The following is a 14,399-nucleotide window of genomic DNA, read 5'->3' on the forward strand; positions in this document are numbered from 1 at the left end:
TGCAAGACATGATTAATGTGTAAAATCAATATCCTCATTCCTCTAGGCCCTCTTTGAGAGTAAATTACTAATCTTAAGACTGAATTGCATGACACAGTAATTTCAAAGTAATATTTATTTGAATTTTGTAGTTATGGAAAAATGAATAAAAGATTTTTTTTTCATAATTCAATTACAAGAATAAAATAAAATAAAATAAATTTGACATAAATAATACAATATAAACTTGATAAACTAATAACATTGATTAAATAATATTTTTGACGGATCCCGACTCAAGACCAATGTTGTAAATTAATAATTTGCTGAATTTATAAGATAATAAAAAAAATACATAGGTATCACTTAATGTATAAATTAATAATCTTATTATACTCACACACACAACTCAGTAAGATGATCTTTTGATGTAGGAGTAACTATTCAAGATTTGCTATATTTTCCTAATTAATTTAAGTTTTTTTTTTTATAACTCTTTTATTATTTTCTAGCTTTTTTTATGACTCTCATTGCTTTTCTTTTATTTTCAAGTTTTTTAATTTGTTTAGGTTAGTTTTTGAGTTTATTTAAGGAGATGTAAATCTCTTAGAAAGGTAGATTACTTGAAGAGAAAATGCTAAGTAATAAAATTTTTAATTAAGGTTTTTATATGATCCTTATTCAATATAATTTTGTGTTCATATGCTTATTATCTTTCTTGTGTTACTTCCGTATGTCATCTTTGTAAAATATGACTCCAGTGTTACTTGATTTCTCCTTAAATTGATCTCTCTGGACCTCATCTTTAACTTCTTTTAGTGAAAATAAGAAGTTCTAGTGTTGTGTTATTGATTGCCATAAAAAAATATACAATGTAATTGTTTCTTGGAGTGCATATTTGCATGAGATAGGCTCCAATATAGAAATATCATCTTCAATTTCATATTTTATGTTATTTTCACTGATGTTCTCAATAATTTACAAGATTCATTGTATCTAAAATATTTATCTTTTTTTGATTTGAGATCCTAATTTCATAATCTTCTAAAATATTTTGATAAAATCAATGATCATAATGCATCTTAAAAATTCATATGATCTCCATATCCTTTAAAGTATTTTATTACGAGAGAATGACCTAGTTGTAGCCTATAAAACAATAATGTTTTATTCATATTGAAAACATCTTTCATGAGAAAATGATCTAATTTCTCTTGTATGAACTTTAAATTGTTCTTCACAAGCTTTATATCTACTTATCTTATTCTTTGAAATGATAATAGTCTTGTTATCCTATCTTGATTTGAAGTGCTTGATCTAACTACAAGAAAAATATAATTCTAGTGTATGTACAGGGTGCATCATTTTAAGAAATCCCCTTTTCCTTTTTCATGATTAGTTCTTCGGTTATATTCGCATGTTCTTTGTATTGAACAAACCACTAATCAAAAACTTTCTCTACCTTAAGGATTTTTGTGGTTTTGTGTCTCTTGACATCATCTTTTTCAATATTGGTCATTGATATTGTTGTTTGGCTTACTTGCAAGTTAAATTTTTTGACACCCGTGATTACTATTGCTTTTGGTTGCAAGTTGAATTTTTTATATTGCACTCACACAAAGTTTTATGCATTTTATTCTTTATTGTTGATTTTTTTCCACCTTTGAAATGAGAATTCATTGTGTTTTGTTTTACCATTTGTGATATTGTATATTTTTATTTTATAGATGTGTTTGCTTTACCTAATATTCATGAAATATATTAATTCAGTATACATTACAATTCATAATTTTCAAATACAATTAGGTGAAAAAAAAAGTTCAATATATGAAAATAAAATAAAGAATACCTTTATAAGTTAATTTTTTATTAATTAATACATAAATTAATAAATTATTAATTAAATAATATCTCAATTAATTAATAAATTTTCATGGTGTCAATAATATTATACTATAAAGATTTAACTACAATGACAAAAGCTAATGAAATAAAACAACATTATTACATGGACTCCAAGTCAAATTCACCTCATAAACCAAGAAAAGAATAGGCAGACGCTAATCTGAATTGTGTAGTTAAAGACTATTACAAAGCAGCAGCAGCAGCATGTTGTTTCGAACCCACTAGCCGACCCCACCCCCTTAAGAAATCACCCGTTTCTGGAGCCGTCTGAATATGTCGTGTCTCTGCCTGCCTACTCCCGTATAACAGAACACTGTAAAAGTCGCTCTCGCTCTCGCTCTCTCTCCCTCTCTCTTCCCTGCCCCCTCCTATATCCCTCAGAATTCTCAGATTCTCCCCCCCTCGCCACCTCGCTCTCTCTCCCCATAAATTCCCTCTATCACCACCCCCTCTGTCTTCCACATTTCAATACCTGATCACAAACTCTGTTTCTATCTTCAAACACAGGAAAACATAACCAAACTTCAAGTATTCAACACTTTCTTTGCCACCAAAAGCCAAAAATGCCAACAGAGTTATCAAGCAGTGAAAAAACTAGGAGACCACCGCTATCGACAACACCAACATCAAATAAGCCTGGAGGGGCACCACCTCAAGAGCAAGAGCACTTGCCATGTCCACGTTGTGACTCAACAAACACTAAGTTTTGTTACTACAACAACTACAATTTCTCTCAGCCTCGTCACTTCTGTAAGTCTTGCCGCCGTTACTGGACTCACGGTGGCACCCTCCGAGACATCCCTGTTGGTGGTGGCACTCGGAAAAATGCTAAAAGGTCACGTACTTCAGCTGCCTCCTTTGCGGGTCCTATTATCGACAACAACATTGATAACTTACCGTTGCCTGCTACCCCAGTGCTGGTTCCCCTCACAGCTAGTCAGGGTTTTTCGGTACATTTTGGTGGTGGCGGTGATGGGAAGGGCAACGGTGGTTGTGGTAGTGGTGCTCTGGGTGGGAGTTTTACTTCTTTGTTGAATACTCCAGGCCCAGCTGGGATCTTGGCTCTCGGAAGATTTGGACATGGACTTGGGCACGGGCTTGAAGATGTGGGGTGTGGGCTTGGAAGAGGGCTCTGGTCTTTTCCCGTTATAGGAGATGGCGGTGCTGGTGTAGGTGGTCATGGCGGGGTTCCTGTCACAGCTGGATTGGACAACACATGGCAGTTTGGGAGTGCTGGGGAAAATAGTTTTGTTGGCGGGGATTGCTTTTCTTGGCCTGAGCTTGCAATTTCAACTCCTGCAAATGGTTTTAAATGATGGAGTAGTATGTTGTTTTGCTGTATCCTGTTTTTGTCTTCTGGATTTTGGTTCTAATTATGGATTGGGAGGGTCAAATTACTATGTAGTAAGTGTTGAGATAGTAAATTACGCTTGATATTTAGAAACAAAATTACTATGTAGTATTTAAGTGCTGTGATATCATTACATGGCCTTCTTAATTAAGTTGTTTGAGGACAATGATTTACCACTGCCAAGATTAATGATCGTTTATAATCTTCAAGAGCTGTCAGAAAGTGAGTTTGTTTGAGGACACATATTAATTTGTTTATTGGGATAATGATGGATCGGTTCAAATTGGATTACAATGAAAATGGTTGCTTTGAGAAGAAGAAGAAGAAGAAAGCAACTCAGAGAAGAAATGCGAGATGAGAGAGAGAGAGAGAGAGAGAGCGACAGGAGAGAATCGCAATTCATTTCGTTGATATATATTCTTTATGCAGTAATTCCTTAACAATATATCAATTCCATGAAGTATCAAGAGTACCACGACAAAGAGTTCTCCTTTTATTGTTACATAGATTACTTTTAAAATATTTTTTTATTTAAATAATATATTTTTTAATTGTTTAAAATTAATTTTTGATATTAGTACATTAAAACGATATAACAACATAAAAAATAATTTAATTTGAAGCTAATAAAACTTTAAAAAATTTCAAAAATATAGTTGGACCGCAATGTCAAACATCACCTCAGTAAAACAATGTGTATACAAGGCAACTTCTTACACAACTAGAAAATTGATTTACATCGATGAAATACTCTGTCAGTGTATAAACCGTATTTCCATCAATATAATAATCACTGATGGAAACGTCATCTACGAGTGTCTCATCAAGCACCATCAAAATATTGCATATCACTAACAAAATATTCCATTAATGTTTACACACTAATTCAGTCAGAAATAATCTTTTCGATGGAATTAAATACAAAAAAATATTGTAAGAAAACATATCATCAGTGATTTCTATTATGTTGATAAATCAGCCAATAATATATTCTCTAATATCTATAAATATCATGTCAAACAAAAAAAATTACTGGCATCCATTGGGTTGGCAAATCCATCAATGATTATGGCATATTACCGACAAAATAAACCATTGGTAAGTCCATCTGTGATCATATGCATATTACTGACAAAATTAAACCATAAAGATTTACATCTAATAATTGCAGGTGTTGTAGATGTTTTTCCAACTCTCTGTAAAATTTCAAAGGACTTATTATGTTTGTGATTCAAAGTTAGTAATTTCATCAATATTCTATTTAATATTTTTTAGAAAAAATAAAATAAACAAAACAAGGAAAAAATTAAAAAAAGAATAAAAGTAAATTTTTATTATTAATTTAAAAAAACAATATTAAATATAATTTATCTAGTGGACAAAAGATAAATGAGGAGGAGGTGTTAGAGTTAGATCTGTGTTGGAACCAGGTGGGCGATGAGGTAGATCACATGTACTAGTGAGGGTTGATTGCAATTGTTCGAGGACATTCACTTTATCCCTCACATCAGCCATCTCAGACACAAGTTGGGTCGACTCAACACTAAACCAGGTTGTTTGAGCTTCAACTTTTTCTTGTACAATCACCTGGACGGTTGAGGATTGCTGTTTGAACTCGATTGTAAGGAACCAACAGTCAATATACTATGATTTGTCTATATATCCACGGTCCTAGTGTTAGAGATACCATAATCTAATTTCTATTGGGTTCACCAGACGACCTAGCCTTTAACCACAAATTCAGATTGAATTCCGGATGGGTCGAAGGATCGTCTTTGTATCTCTTCTGCAATCACGTGTTATATGTTTTCTAAAAAGAAAAAAAAAATTAAGAAAACCAAAGAAATACAAATAAAAAACCTAATAGAAGAGGTAAAAAAGGAAAGCAATATTATGGGATATAATATGATGAAATTCAATCTAGTCATCTTAAATTTGGTGTTAAAAATAAGTTTGAATCTTGAAAATATGACCCGACAAATATAAAGGGTACAATGTAGACCCATGGTTTGAAAATTTATGAATTAATGATGAATATGGAAAATTTTATAAATCTAGGGTGAAAATGTTTAGAAAAGTATTTTGAATTTTTTAAAAAAACAACTTAATGTATGATTTTACACGTGAATGACTCTAATCGTCAAATTAAGCCTGCGTACAATGACATATGTTTTTAATTTGGAAAAATATTGAGAAGTATAATTAGGGGCACATTTAAGGTATTTGAAATCAAGTTGTGAAATTAAATATAGGTGGTAAGAAATAAAAAAAAAGTTATAACATTAGTTGTCATTTTGAAAACATGTGGAATTTAATGAAAAAAAATAAATAAAATTGAAAATAATATTTAATGATATGGGAGTATTAGGTTTCAGCCAAATGAGATGTTTGGGGGGCGGGGTTCTAATTTTGTGATAGTTATGTAAGTATGTGGATGATTGAAAACTTTAATGTGAAGGTGAAATTAAGCAAAGTATATTGTGCACTACAAATGAAGAAAATTAGGAAATTGTATTAACTTGAACACGTGAAAAATGTTGTAAGAGTTGGAAAGAATACTTAACAACTTGGGTGCTTTTGGTTTTGGCTAAATAAAATAAAATAACAATAGGAAAGAAGTCATTTGATAATATGCAAAGTGTATGTGTAATTATATAACTAAAGCTATAAGCATGCATATGATGTTTAAATGAGATTGGTTAAAAGAAAATCTTGATACCAAAACTTTAGGCATATGCAATGATGTTGTAAAGTCGATGGAAGGAACTATGAGCAATTATTCTTAGTGGCATGTAATTGAATGCTAATTTTAATGATTTTGAAACGTACAGGAAGATGGAAAGGATATTTTTAAATTGGCCAAATTGTTAGTTTAAAGAAATTGGAAAGAATTAAGGAGTTGTATTGAATATTCAATTAATAGGAATGTATAAAAGATGATGTGATATTATTGAAATGATGTGTTTGAGTGTTAAGGAAACATGATCATGAATTTTTATTGGGATGAAATGTTGTATTGGGCATGAATTAAGGAAATTTAAAAATTTTAGTGTGTGTTTATTTACATGAAAGAGTTATTACGGTGTATGGATATGCTAGCAATTTAATTTAATTTCTGATGTAAGTAGTAATGGTATTTTGGTTGGCAATTATAGCAGAAACATACGGAAAGAAACATGATTTCTTAGAAGCTTGGATAACAAGATTTACAGTAAGCGATTGCCCCCTTTGCCTCTTTAATTATTTATACATACTTTTATAATAGTTAGAATTATAATGATAATTAAATTGTGTAGTGTATTATTGTTGTTCTTGCTAATGGAAGTTGCATGCCTTCTAAGTAAAAATTGGTATGTAAATTGTAGTTAATCACATAGGTGGTAAGGTGTAGTACATTATTAGATGTTATTGTCCACAATAAAATAAAATAAAAAACCTTGTATCATTACTGGTTGATATGGTAGGAATCACATGTAATTCATATTAGACTGCCATGACAGAAATTAATGTATGTGTGTGTTTGTGTGAGAGATGAGAACCCTAAAATAACCAATGTGTGAGATAGTTGGTAGGTGAATAAATATTGTTATGGAAAAGGTGTTTGATACCATGATAACTTATTCAACAAATTCATTATTTCAAGTAATGACAAATACATTAAATGTGGTATGTTTTTATTTTCATATTAATATGTATGAAACTAGTTATTCGATAATGAGGTTAGTGTCCGGTAATAGACAGTGGAACTAGTTACCCTGGTTAATAGGAATAGTACCCTAGATAATAGGCTATTTGAGAAACTAATGATCGTAATTAATAGGATTTGTGTCCTGGGTAATGGGCAATCAAAGAAACTAATTACCCTAGTAAATGAGAAATCAAAGAAACCAATTAATTTAGTAATGAAATAAATACTTGGTTTTAGGCTAGAGAGGACATTGATATGTCCTTACATTTTGCTAATTGTATTTATTTGTAAGGCTAAAGGTAAAAAAATAAACTATTTATTAATTGACGTAGTAAATATATAGAAGAAATAATAACAAATAATCATTATGTATAATATTGATTGGATTTGGTATTAAAATGTTTTTAGGTACTTCGCAACATCATGCCGAGTAGTAGATCATGTATTTGGTATTAACAATAACATGTAATTGAGCAAAGTGTAAATGAGTGTGGCTATGTTGACATGTTAATGATTAGGTATTCAATTAGCCCTATAGATAAAGTTTAATAAAAAAGAAAGATGATTTGAGTATGTTTTGCAAGTTTAAAAGTAATGGAAGAGTATGTGATAAATTATAAATAATAAAAATGGACTTGAAATAAATGGAATGAATAATAAATCGAGAAAATTTTTCAATATAACAAGGGTGTTATATGAACTGAAATACGATGTATCATAGATATAATAAATGCTAGCGAAGTAAAATGACAACATGAATTAAATATATTGTGGATTAAATAACGATGTAAATTAAACATGCTTACACAATAAGTTACGATATGCATTAAAGATGGTTGAGAAAGGAAAATAATATATTATTTATGTGTTGATGAAATAAATTGTGGGATAAATCCCATGTGTTATGAAATAATAATATAAACTAAATATATTCATAAAGTAGAAAGAGTTATGAAATAAATTTGAGATGAAAAGAAACATTGTATGAAAGTGTTTAAATGAGTCCAATCAATTTTAAAGTTGTAAGGAATAAATCATATATTGATGTTTTAAACTGGATTATGAATGAAAAAGTTATCATGATGTAAGAATGATAACATGATGGACAAAATGATGGAAATAATATTTTTCAGGGAATTATGAAAATGTATATTGTTGGAAATTGATATAAAATCAACGTTCTTAAATAAAAAATTATGAAATTAGTTTTGATTTTATAGTGATTAAACATTAGTAACTAGAATGATACAAATGTTTAATATGATTTAAATTGTAATTTTGTGTCACGGGTAAATTCCTTTGAGAAAATCAATTTCTTAGGTCACCAAGTTATCTAGTTTATGTAGAAAGAATATTTGTATTTTTAAAGAATGTGAATGTGATTTTAACATGAGTTTTAATAAATTGTGTTCAATATTAAAATTGTTGAAAGGTTTCTGGGACTTTTCTTATAAAAAAAAAAAATTGCTCATATTTTTACACAAGTATCAATGGAAATAAGTAAACACATTAGAATGTGTGGGGTGTTACATTGTACCCTTATATATCTATCATCTCTTTGTATATATGTTTCCATATATAACTCCATCAAAGTTAGCTTGTGCCCAAGTTGTGTAGCTGGAAAAATAACTCATTAGTTAAATACTCTCACAAATAATCACTAGCTTTTGAAGAAAAACATTTAAAAATAACACAAGCTCTTATCGTCGTTTTGTATGGTTAATAAGAGGAAACGATCCATCAATATTCTTGCTAATAAAACCATGAGTCTTCTTATTTCTATTCGAGGACTCACTCTGTGAACACCTCCTAAAACCCTTCGACATCAAGAACTCTGGATATCTTTCCGACTACTCTTAGTGATGTGGGGAGGTCTAGAATTCTTTCACACTTCAAAGTCATTTAACTCTTCTCTTCTCTTAGCATATGAACGTGTGTTATACTTTAATGCATGCAACCTAGTTCAAAAATTCATTAAACTTGAAAAAATAACAAATAAATTACAATTTTATAAAAAAATATAAACTTCACACGTTAAAACTTACCTGGTTGGGCTATGATTTTTCCAAACTCAACCCCACGTTGGGTTTGGACACGACCACGTTCACCTCCATATTGGATCGAGACGCGTCCTTGCCTAACCCCATGTTGGGACTGGATGCAACCGCGCCCAACCCCACGTTGGGTTTGGGCGCGATCTCATTCACCTTCATGTTGGACTGGGACGCGTCCTAGCCCAACCCCATGTTGGGATTGGATGCAACCGTGTCCAACCCCACATTGGCCCTGGACTCGTCTCCGCCCAACTTCATGTTGGGTCTAGATGTGTCCGTGCCCAACCCCACGTTGGGTCTTGACGCGACTGCGACCATCTTCATGATGGACCAGGACACGTCCTCGCCCAACCCTATGTTGGAACTATACATACAACATAGAGTGAAAAATGATATTTTTCTTAAGAAAAAAAAAAAATGCATATGACTACATAAGTAGCTCAAATTAAGCAGAATGACGTGAGTTCTCAATCAAAACCTCATTCCAAAAATTTTAAAACTATGCATGTACTCAAAATCTTAGAAGAACTTTGATTGAACTGAATATATCTCAGCATTTTTTTTTTTTCCGACTCCTTTTCACCCAAAAAAGAAGAGAGGAGAGATTTAAGACTAGTTAACTTACATACAATTAAAAACTAGACATTTTGTATCAAACTCCCTAGAAGTATTGTTGGACACAATCAACCATAAATTTACTTATTTACCAAAGAATTGAAGTTGCCCAATCCGAACAAGGGGACAACCAGAAAAGGAGCAAAAACATGGTAAGAAATGGAATGCAAAAACTTGGTCAGAAATGTTAATTATAGCATTCATAGAAATTGGGAACATCTATATAAAGCTAGACACTCCATTTTTCATTTTTTTTTCAATGCTTGTAGTAATCAAGGCACTTTAAGGTGTTGGGTATGCAACCAAAGTCCCACATTGGCTAGAAATGGGGAGGATCAAGGGTATATAAAGATGGACAAATATCTCCATTGGTATGAGGCCTTTTGGGGTATAGCCCAAGAGCAAATCCATGAGGGCTTAGGCCCAAAGTGGACAATATCATACCAATGTGGAGATAAGTGGTGTCCGTAGTCCCTACAAGTGGTATCAGAGCCTTGCCCCGGAGTTAGCCATGATGGATGAATCCTCGAAATTCCGAACAAAAGGTGATGGGCCCCCCAAGCAAATCACGATGTAATCCGTGGATCAGCTCTATTGGATAGGCGGTGTGCTCCTGGTGCTTCACGGACGTGTCCTGACTCCAACACGGTGAAGAGGAGTTGACCTAGAAAGAGCAAAAACTCTCAAGTCAGGTAGTGCTCTCCGGATGCTTCATGGACGTGTCCTAACCCCAACACGGTGAAGTAAAAAATAAAGAATCCTGGTTGGTAGAGAGTGGACGGATGAATATGATCGTTTGAGGGGAGGCTCGGTGGTCCTTTGTTTGAGGGGAGGATTGTTGGGTATGCAACCAAAGTCCCACATTGGCTAGAAATGGGGAGGATCAAGGGTATATAAAGATGGACAAATATCTCCATTGGTATGAGGCCTTTTGGGGTATAGCCCAAGAGCAAATCCATGAGGGCTTAGGCCCAAAGTGGACAATATCATACCAATGTGGAGATAAGTGGTGTCCGTAGTCCCTACATAAGGTTTAGTTTTTACCCTTACAAGTGCCCATTATAGCTCACCTCATCGATCTTCCATATTATTTTGTTTTTCATATTTTTCACTGAGCTTCACATATTTGTTGGTACGTAATCGTCGGTCTACTAAATCCGTGTGTGCATTAACATTGCAATTGAATTGCTTATATACTCTTTACATGGGTGTTATGCAGAAGTTCAAGGGATCGGTGTGAGTTACCCCAGAAATACAAACAACTTCCAAAAGCAAAAGATGTTGTAGCATATGTAAGTCTCAAAACATTTGGAGAATTCGCCTTCATGATCCAAGGCATGATGTTCAACAAGCGCTGAAAAATACAGGAATAAAAGTTATTCTTTGAGCATGCTATAGTCCAGGTCAAGATTTTATTAATATTTTTAAATTAGTTTTATATAAAAATAAATTTTATAATTCTCAATTGAGTTATTAAAAAATTCTAAAATTTTGCATGGAGCCTTCTAATATGTTGCTTTAACTTGGGTTAAAATTTTAAAAATTTTGGAGAAATTTAAAAATTTAATAAAAAATCACAATTTGATCAGTTTTACATTATTGAGTGTAATTTTCAATCAGATCATTAGATTGAGCTGAAATTTTACAAGGGATCTTAAAATATATTGAGTAAAATCTAGTTAAAATTTTAGGATGAAATAGAGCTTGGGAGTGCTAATAATAATAATAAAAAAAGACCGTCAAATAAAGCAAAACAACTTATTAAGGGTAAAATGATTATTTGCCATTAAAAAATAAAACAAATCAGCTATTCTTTTATTTTATATGTTGTCAACTGGGCAGAAACAGAATAGGAAAAGAAAGAAAAGAAAAGGCAAGAGAGAAAGAAAAAAAGTAAGGAAAAAGCATAAAAAAATCCAAGGAAAAATAAAAGAAAAGTGAGAGAATAACCTTGTAAATTTATAAAGTCCAACTTATACAATACAAATCTAAGAAAGAATCAAGTGAAGGAAGAAGAAATTGAAAGAGGGAAAAATTTTAATTATATGAGATTGTTATTTTATCCCGGTTAAGTGGTTGTTACAATATCGATTTAGATTCGATTATAAATGAATTATATTTCACAAAATATTGAATGATATAATTTTAATAATGAGTTTATTTTTACTTTCATTTAATGTTATATACTTTTAAAATTATTTTTTAATATTTTAAATAATATATTTAAATTAAAACTTTATTATTAACTTTAAAAGTTTATATCCATAAATTAATAATTTATCTTTTAAAAAAGTTATATAAGGAAAAATTTCTGACACCTTCCCAGATCACGAGGTTAGCTACTTATGCAAGATTTGCTAGGACATGGGTCAGAAGAAATGTTTTATGGTTGACACGTTGCATCAACTTCGATGCATTGCTATAGGAGAAGAAAATATTCTGGCTAATACGGCTTTAAAGCAGTACGTGGTTCCTGCCATGATAGGTCTTAGAGAAGCTCAAAAGACAGCCAATGTATCGGTCCTGTGTCCCCTGCGATGCATTCCTCCTTCCTCAGCGTACTTCGAGACTCCTGTCCTTCCAATTGTCCTACCCATTGTTCCTTCCTCAGCGTGTATAGGATGCAGCTTATTCTGCACTTGAAAAGGTTGATGCATTAAATGTCAATCAAGCTTATCAATTTTGCTTTCATAGGTATTTTGCTTTTTTAATTAAAATAAAATATTTTAATTTCAAGATGTTTTGGTATACTGGTCCAAGATTATATTATTTCAAACAAATATTATTATGTAATAAAAATATAATATCAAACAAATATTATTTTAAAATTTAAAATATTTCTAAATAGTTAAGATTAAATAAATCTTTAATTTAAAATAATTCAGTTTAAATAAAATATCAAAATATTATGAAAATAAAATGTTTTAACACAAATATTTTAAATATAAAGCTAGGTCAATATTATTAAGGCTAGTGAGATCTAAAGCATCACTTGTTTTGCTCAAATTCCTACAAGGTGTGTGTGTGTGTTTATATATATATATATAACATGAATATAAACTATATATATTAGTGATAAATCTAATTTTAAAAAAATCAATATCATTATTATTGAAAATAGTAATTAAAAAGAGCTTTTTTATACCTGGATGGTTTAATTAATTAAATTGAGCCAGATTTAATTTGATTCAATGACTTTTTAAGACTGGAACAAAACATGTGAAATGAAACCAGAATATTCCGATTGAATTTTAGTTGAAAAATCTAAAACGGATCGAAATTTGAAATGAGATAAAAATTATTTTGTTTTGTTTTATTTTTTGAATTGGTGTAAAATATTTCTATTATTTTTAATAAAACAAAATGAAATTGACGGTTGCCCGTGCACAAACTTGTAACAACAACTTGATCAAGCGTTTGAGCAATAATGTCGGGACGCCAATGAGGTACCGAAGGGGACTCGAGAGCTATATATTTTCCTTGTTTGTTCAAGAATTCAAAAATGGCAAGAATTGGTACGGTTGTTTTACCCCAACATGACGGAGGTCTCCCCCCGTAATTTCTGGTACGTTCTGCCGTGGAGAGGATGAAGGATCATCAACTTCTGCCACAGACACTCATCTTGTCTGTGTAGAGTACTTGAGCATTGCTAATTGGCTGTGCTTTTTCTGGTTTTTAGCCATGCCATATCCCTCAGGGCTTCTTTTAGCTCTCATCATTCGTTGCCACGGAATTATTATCTTTTACCATCCAAATAAAATAAAAAGAAACTATCTGAAAGTGATATGACTAGCACATTAAAAAAAAAACATATAATCACTCCAATAACAAATGTATGTGTTCCTCGGTCATAAAATACGAAGAATTAACTATTTCCTGCCTTCGAAAAAAAGAGAAAAATTGAAGGTTGCGGAACAAAGATTATAATTATTTTTTATTTCGACATGATTTTACCTATTTGAACAATATTAATTAAGTTTAAAAATAATATATTTTTTGAAAACAAGGTATATACTATAATCACTATCAATGGTATGTACTATAATCACTATTTTATCTATTTGCTCCATCAAAAACAAGGTATGTACTATAATCACTATCAATGATATCTTTGAAAATATGATATTGTTGAGGCATAAAGAAGTTGTACCTTAATAGGACAAACACCACAAGCCCTACAAATACTATATAGTAAGGTAATTGTGGACAAATACTATGTAGTTTTATTTTTATATCCAAAAGATATTTTTGATAATATTTGATGTTTATGAATACATGCAATCTATTGTTAGGTAGAGGGAGTAACATGTATACCTTATTATTAAAAGGAAGTGTATAGTGTTGGCATCTAGAAGAGAAAGGGTAGTTGTTAAGAGTAAGCATAAAAATATATTATTTTTATCCCAATTTATAAAGGATGAAGAGAAGAAAAAGAGTATATAGAATCAGAATAATATAAGAAAAAGTACGATATGGAATAAGCCATTAATTAGTAATTGTTCTATAAAAATTTAGAGTGTTTTGGGAATGCATTTTTGACCTAATTTATTTTAGTTGGTTAACTATACAACGTCAACATGTTACAAATCAATAGAATGCAAAGGCACTAACATCGTTTTTAATTGTTGACAACAATAATAACATAGATGGATAGGTGATTAGAGCTAGAGGACAATTTCTTTCCAATCTAAATTAATGGAGGTGGTTCTGATGAGTTAGTCATGGATCTTCCATAACTAAGCTACGTGGATAGATTTATAGAGATAATTTATAGACTGATATGATAGGACAAAGTATAAAAAAGGCT

At 31.2% G+C, this 14,399-nt stretch overlaps 1 protein-coding gene across 1 annotated transcript; it reads left to right on the forward strand.

Annotated features, from left to right (window-relative positions):
* Positions 1 to 2,203: 2,203 nt before the first annotated feature.
* LOC118045785 (dof zinc finger protein DOF3.4) lies at positions 2,204 to 3,444 on the forward strand. Its single transcript, XM_035054496.2, has one exon. The coding sequence runs from the start codon at positions 2,448 to 2,450 to the stop codon at positions 3,198 to 3,200; it is 753 nt and encodes a 250-aa protein (XP_034910387.1). The 5' UTR covers positions 2,204 to 2,447; the 3' UTR covers positions 3,201 to 3,444.
* The last annotated feature ends 10,955 nt before the right edge of the window (positions 3,445 to 14,399 follow it).

The sequence above is a fragment of the Populus alba genome, chromosome 5, assembly GCF_005239225.2.
Source record: "Populus alba chromosome 5, ASM523922v2, whole genome shotgun sequence".
In the NCBI taxonomy this organism is placed as follows: Eukaryota; Viridiplantae; Streptophyta; class Magnoliopsida; order Malpighiales; family Salicaceae; genus Populus; species Populus alba.

What these genes read in the sequence shown, in the direction of transcription:
- LOC118045785 (XM_035054496.2), top strand. Translation starts at nt 2,448, where the DNA reads ATGCCAACAGAGTTATCAAGCAGTGAAAAAACTAGGAGACCACCGCTA.